A 7,160-nucleotide genomic window follows, 5' to 3' on the forward strand; every position below is an offset into this window, starting at 1 on the left:
GGAAGGAAGGAAGGAAGGAAGGAAGGAAGGAAGAAGGAAAGGAGGAAGGAGGGAAGGAAAGGGGAAGGAAAGAAGGAAGGAAGGAAAGAAAGAAGGGAGGGAGGGAGGGAGGGAGGGAGGAAGGAAGGAAGGAAGGAAGGAAGGACAGAGCAGGAAAAAAAAATATTTAAAATTTTAAATTATCCTAAGACAGAAAAGATCTTACATCCATGACACAAGAACAGAATGCCTTTTTTTTTCCTAAGGAAAGAAATAATCGGAAAATAACAAAGAGCTCTTAGAAATTAAAAATGATCATAGAAAAAAGAATCAGTAACATTCAGAAAATAAAGTTGAGAAAAGCCTCCCAGAAAATGGACCAAAACCAACAAGCAAACCCTGCAAATAAACAACAGAAAAGAGAAGTTCAGTGATCAATCCCTGAGATGAACGTTGAATCAAGGAGACCTACAGAAAGAAGGAACTAGGCAGAGAGAAGATTGTCAAAGAAATAAAACAGGAGGACTTGCCAGAACTGGTGGGTGTAAGTCCCAGAGTCAGAGCACATCACTGCACTTTCAGAATGTGGGGGTTACACCCCAAGAGCTTCCAGAGCGGGGAGGGAGCACATATAAACAAAGGACAAGAGTAAGAAGGACATCAAACCTCTCAACAGTGACACAGGAAGCCAGAAGATGCCTGCAAACCTCTGAAGGAAAATTATTTTTAATCTAGAATTCTATATTCAGCCAGACCATCAATCAAGTGTAAGGATAGAATAAAGGCATTTTGGGGGTGCCCGGGTGGCTCAGCCGGTTAAATGTCTGACTTCAGCTCAGGTCGTGATCTCACGGTTCGTGGGTTCCAGCCCCGTGTCAAGCTCTGTGCTGACAGCTCAAGAGCCCGGAGCCTGCTTCGGATTCTGTGTCTCCCTCTGTCTCTGCCCCGCCCCCAATTGTGCTCTGTCTCTCTCAAAAATAAACATTTAAATAACTAAAAATAAAAGAAAAATATTTTTTTTAAAAAGGGCATTTTCAGATATGTGAGTTTTCTAAAGAATGTTCCCTCCTGTGTAACCTTTCTCAGGAAGCTAAACAAACAAGGGGGGCAAGCAGGAAAGATTGAGAGAATAGGGCACCCAACACAAGAGACAGATAAGGGGGTTCTAACCTTGGAGGAGAGGGAGATCCCACAATGACCGTGGGGTGGGCAGGTGGGCAAGCAGCCAGCCCAGGTTGGAGCAGGACAACAGGAGAGAGGTTTCTGGGGGGGGGGGGGGGGGGGGGTGGGAGGAAAGGACAGGTTGTACCACACCAAAAACTCTATTTGAAGCCAGTAGATATATAAGAATATATAGCTATGGTAAGTACAGAAAAGTAAACAAACAGGGGGTTGGGGCAAGGATCCAGGAAAAACAAAAACTGTACAAGAAAGTCAACAATAATATTACCCTGCTTGGATTAGTGGTGAACAATATTTATTTATTTATTTATTTTTTAATTTTTTTTTTCAACGTTTTTTATTTATTTTTGGGACAGAGAGAGACAGAGCATGAACGGGGGAGGGGCAGAGAGAGAGGGAGACACAGAATCGGAAACAGGCTCCAGGCTCCGAGCCATCAGCCCAGAGCCTGACGCGGGGCTCGAACTCACAGACCGCGAGATCGTGACCTGGCTGAAGTCGGACGCTTAACCGACTGCGCCACCCAGGCGCCCCAGTGGTGAACAATATTTACACGATTACCATGATATAAAGCAGAGCACACGGATTTAACAAAAACACTGGCAGTAGAATGACAGTCGAGGGAGTGCATAAAAAGCAAATTTTCATCTACACAACAGGTAGTCAACAGACAATGTCTAAGGGAATTAATCAAGAGGCGGCAGCGTGAGCAAATTACTTAGAAATACGGTGGTAACCCACCGTATATTGTACATAATATACAAAAACCGTCAGATGCAGGTGCAAACACACGCACACGTGACGACAGATTCACCCCCAGACACAGAGGCCCCCGTTGGCCTCCCAGAAAGCCCGCTGGAGAGCAGGGCCACACGCTGCAAGGACAGCACCTCCTCAGGGCCTTGACATTCCTAGCCCGGATGCACCAGCCCCAGCACTGTTAGTTCTCATTCTCTCGCTAATTGTCTTCTCTACTCAGTGCCCTGCCCTGAGGCTAAGCAGCCTGAGCCTCTTTGGCCGTTAACCCTTTGGGGCTACAGGGTCTGTAAATGGTGCAGGAATGAGAAGGGAGAGGGGCCTGAGCGGGCAGCTAGATGTGACCAATGATGCCACCTTCATTCAGCGTTTAGCGGAGGCCTCGGGCCACGCAAGAACCCACGGCCAGGAAGCCTGTGCACATGCTGTGCATTCTTGAGCAAGTCACCTCACCTCCCTGGGTGCACGAGGAGGTGGGCGATCTATGAAGCTCTGAGATGCGAAGATTTAATGTCCCAGGCTGGGCCCTGCTCTCATCCCCTCCCCTGGGATCCCTCTCTCCATGCCGACAACCAAGGCCAATCCCAAAGGATATGTGATTTGCAGGGCTGACAAGTTTACTCAGGGCACCTGGGGAGTCCCTCACCGCCACTTCCCTCCCCTTCCACGTTCCTCCAGCACTCACCACCACCCTGGTCCCGTTATCTGGCAGTGTGTCAATGGCCAGGGTGCCCCCACCCGGGTCTTGGCTCAGCTGGGTCCTGTCCGACTCTGATGCCTGCCCGGGGCTCTCTCGGGCTCTCCGACTCCATCCCTGAGTGATCCGCTTGGCAGCCCGCCCAGAGCCTCCGCCTGCATCCTGACCTGGGAGAAGGAGACAGTAAGCTGAGTCCCGGCAGTCCGGAGTGAAGGTCCAAGCAGGGGAGCAGCCCATTTACTCTGCAGAGGCCCCAGCGCCACGCCATCACTGACCGTGGGGACAGCTGCCAGGGCAGGAGACACCCATTGTGCACTGAGCGCCATGTGTCACCTCCGTGCCACACACTGCACACAGCACACCGTTAGTCCTCACCCAGCCCTCCGCAGGAGATAGGATGCTCTCCATTTTGCAGACAGGAATCAAGGGCTCACAGAGGTTAAAGAGAGTCGCCTGTTGGGTTAGGGAGGGAGATAAGTTCCAAATGTCCAAAGGGGTAATTATTCTCAATCTCTGCTGCACACAGAATCATTGGAGGAGCTTTAACAATTCCTACTGTCTGGTTCCCACCCCAGAGATCCTGATATAATTGTTCTGTGGTGTGGCCTGGGCGTTAGGATTCTTAAATAATCCCCAGGGGAGCTTTTGGGAAGCCCTGAACCTAACTCTGTAAACAAGGGTGAGCACCTTTGCTCTGGAACATTCCAAACCAGTTCCTGATTTCTCTGCCAGAAATGGCGCATAAGCTCATCTTCCAGGAGACTCCAGGGACTAGAAGTCAGAGAGTAGACTTCTTTGAGTTCAGGGCTTCTCAACATTAGCACCATTGACATTCTGGACTGGAGAATTCTTGGCTGTGGAGGCTGTCCTGAGCATTGTAACATGTTCAGCAGCATCCCCGGCCTCTGCCCACTAGATTCCAGTAGCACCTCCTCCCAGACTGTGACAATCAAAGATGTCTCCATAGCGCGGACCACTGTGTAGTCCTGTGACTACCTGCAAACACCTTGGGCAAGTCCCTTTCTCCATAAAACATGGAGCTTAGCCTCCATCAAAGATGGCAAATAGGTTTCATCTCAAAAGCCATCTCCAATCAATTAGTGACAGCCAGGAGTGCTCTAATCGAGACAAACCCTGAAGCCCCATCAGTGTTTAGCAGGAAAGATTGTCACGATCGATTAACGATGTTTGCCAGGGCCCCGGATGGGGAAGTGGCCGCACTGGCCATTCAGCAGCCATTCCTAGACTCGGTGTTCTCTGTCCCGCCTAGGTCATTACCTTTATTCTGAATGGCACAGAAACCATGCTTTTCCTTTTTAGAAAGATTTGTGCCCCTAAAGATGTGTCTTATATTTTTTTTTAATTTTTTTTTCAACGTTTTTTATTTATTTTTGGGACAGAGAGAGACAGAGCATGAACGGGGGAGGGGCAGAGAGAGAGGGAGACACAGAATCGGAAACAGGCTCCAGGCTCCAAGCCATCAGTCCAGAGCCTGACGCGGGGCTCGAACTCACGGACCGCGAGATCGTGACCTGGCTGAAGTCGGACGCTTAACCGACTGCGCCACCCAGGCGCCCCAAGATGTGTCTTATATTGTCACTGCAATTGTTACACCTAGCCTGGACGTGTGTATGGGACACAGATCACCAGAGAGGTGGGTCTGATATTTCCTGTGATATTCATCGATTTCAGGCCGACCCCGTGTCCAATGCCCTTGTCCGCCACTCGCTAGAGCTTCTGGATGTAACCCTCTTTCCTAGAGCACCCACTGTGCGTAACTACGTGTCTGTCCCTCTGGCAGACGAGCTCCCCCAGGACTCTCCCCACCTCCTGCAAATGTGCGTTCTCAGTGTCTGGCAAACAGTAGGTGCCCAATCACTGTACCATTGAGGACGCGATAGTGGAGGTAACTCTTGGGAGCCTGCAAGGACAGAGGTTGAGACAAGGCTTGGCCAGCACCAGGCCTGGGGCTGGGGCCAGGACTCTGCTGTGGGGCCCTGGTTTGTCATTAGACATTTCATCCAATTAAGTCATTCTTGGCTGCTGGTGCTTGCTGGACCCTTGCCGGCCCTCTCTCACTTCTCTGCCCCTAATCGCAACCAGATGCTCTGGAGGAGGTGGGGAGTGGGGCGGCCCCCAGGCCCCTTCCCCAGGTTGCCCACTGGCTGAGACGGGCCTAAGCCCAGGGCTGGGAAGGCAGCCTGCCATTGGCTCAGACCCCAAGCCAAGGCTGTCTTGCCCCTCTCGGGTGGGGCCCACAGCTGCTTCTGGAGATAGAACGGTTTGTGCTGGGCTGCTCTGCCCAGCTCCCCGGGTCCTCCTGCAAGCAGCCCTTGGGCCTGGGCTGGAACCAGAACAGGAAAGGAACGTGTGCAGAGCACGTAGAAGAGCTTAGCCGGCCTGGAAAGGGATGCTAGAGGTCTGCACGCATCACAATCCTGCAACTGAGACAGGAGGGTGCCTGCAACGTGGGGGCCCAAGGCCTGAGAAGAGGGCTGGGAAGGGGGGCCCAGCCAAGATGAGGGGTCAGGGAAGGGACGCCCGCGCCCAGAAGCTGTTTGACCTTGGACCCATCTGCTTACCTCTCTGAGCCTCAATTCCCTCATCACTAAAACGGGGGTGACAATCATGTCTACAGGGCAGGCTGCCATGAGCATCAAGTGAGAAACAAATGAGAAGGCTTTAGAATTAGAGGGTTCAGGGCCAAGGTCAGAGGCAAAGAGTCCACTAAGTCGGACAGGGAAGGGGATGGAGAGGGAGACTGCCCAGGAACCTGCCCTACCCTGGCCCGGCCCTGAGTCTGACCCTCTCAGCCCCCACGACATCTGTCTCCCTGCCACTCTTCCCCCTCCCAATTGGCGAGGACAGGACATCACCCCCTCAGCTTGTGGAAGGAGCCAACGCAGCTGGTTGCTCACGTGTATCTGTGTGTCGGGACCCACGTGCCTGTGCACACGCAGACTTGCCTGAAGGTCCGGGCCGTCCCCCCTGCATGTTCACACATGTGTTGCACACTCTTCCAACCCTCGGCCACTCTCTGCTCTACCTTCTGTCCCGCATCGGACAGCTTCACCTTCCCAGCACCCACGTCACGTGAGTGCACCTGCCCGTGAGTGACGGCGAGAAGCTCCCGGAGATCACGCTGTTCTTTATTCATCCACGCATTCACCCATGGCCCCAAGCAGCATGCTGTCACAGCGGCAATAGGAAGAATAAAAATGACAGCTAACTTTTCGAAAATGCTCACTCTTTGCTACCACTCTTCCAAATGCTTTAAAACACATTAACTCATTTAATCCTCCCAATAACCCCTTGAGATCGGTGCTAGTTTTAGATCTATTTTACGAATTGGGAACTGAGACACAGAGATGTTAAGGAATCTCCCCAGGTCACACAACGAGTCCATGGCGAGATTGGCACACAGGGCAGGTTGACCTTAGGGTCTGCTCAGGCCACAGAAAGTGTAACAAGAAGCGCCCAGCGACCCCAGGCTATTTCCTAAAGTGCAGGGGCAGCCCAGGGAAGGACAGGCGTGTGGGCTGGGCTTACTGGGGACCACTGGGCCTGAATTTTGGAGCTGCCCCTGGGAGACTGTGTCCCCTGGCATGCAGGAGGGCGGCCCAGCAGCAGTAGAACCCCAGGTCTCTCCACGTGCCACTGCCCTGCTCTGGCACAAGAAACCACGGGCTGACTTCAGGAGGCCACGTCATGCCACCCCAGTGCCTGGCCAAGCCACCCTCGTCCCACCCGTCACCCAAGCTCGCCATTCCAGCCCCACGGCCACAGCCTCCGCCCTTAATGCCCTCCAACTAGTCTCTCACACTCTCTCCAGGTCATTCTTTCTAGAGGACACACGTGATTCCATTTCTCCCATGCGTCCAGCTTTCCACAGCCCTCCAGCTGAAGGCCCTTCCTGACCGGATCCCTCCTCTCTCCTCCGGCCTCCTGCCTCCCTAAAGCCCTCGCCAGGATCCAGCCCTGCTCTCTCTGGCCACAGGGCCTCACACATGTGGCTTTCCCAGCCGGAACCACTCTGCTCCATAAATGAACCCTTCTTCTGATGACCTTTTTTTTTTTTTTTTTTTAATTTTTTTTTCAACGTTTTTTATTTATTTTTGGGACAGAGAGAGACAGAGCATGAACGGGGGAGGGGCAGAGAGAGAGGGAGACACAGAATCGGAAACAGGCTCCAGGCTCCGAGCCATCAGCCCGGAGCCTGACGCGGGGCTCGAACTCACGGACCGCGAGATCGTGACCTGGCTGAAGTCGGACGCTTAACCGACTGCGCCACCCAGGCGCCCCTTCTGATGACCTTTTGATCATCTTTCAAGTCCCATAAGATGTCATCTCTCCCCAAAGCATCCCCTGACATCTCTCCTCCTCACCCCAAATGCTACATGCATCATCCCGGCCCTGATCCCAACATGTTGTGACTGCCTATGCATCTGCAGGCTCTAGGTACCTGATACAGAGCAAAGGCTTAGAAAGTACATATAGATGAAGGAAGGAAGGAAGGAAGGAAGGAAGGAAGGAAGGAAGGAAGGAA

At 52.6% G+C, this 7,160-nt stretch overlaps 1 protein-coding gene across 1 annotated transcript in view; it reads right to left on the reverse strand.

Moving 5' to 3' along the window:
- Window positions 1–7,160, reverse strand: part of PLXDC1 (plexin domain containing 1) — a 63,331-nt gene that overhangs the window by 51,906 nt on the left and 4,265 nt on the right. The window contains exon 2 of the mRNA XM_049635920.1: window positions 2,603–2,781. Within this exon, the coding sequence (XP_049491877.1) occupies window positions 2,603–2,781 (179 nt within the window). The remainder of the gene's footprint in view (window positions 1–2,602; window positions 2,782–7,160) is intronic.

The sequence above is a fragment of the Panthera uncia genome, chromosome E1, assembly GCF_023721935.1.
Source record: "Panthera uncia isolate 11264 chromosome E1, Puncia_PCG_1.0, whole genome shotgun sequence".
Lineage (NCBI taxonomy): Eukaryota > Metazoa > Chordata > Mammalia > Carnivora > Felidae > Panthera > Panthera uncia.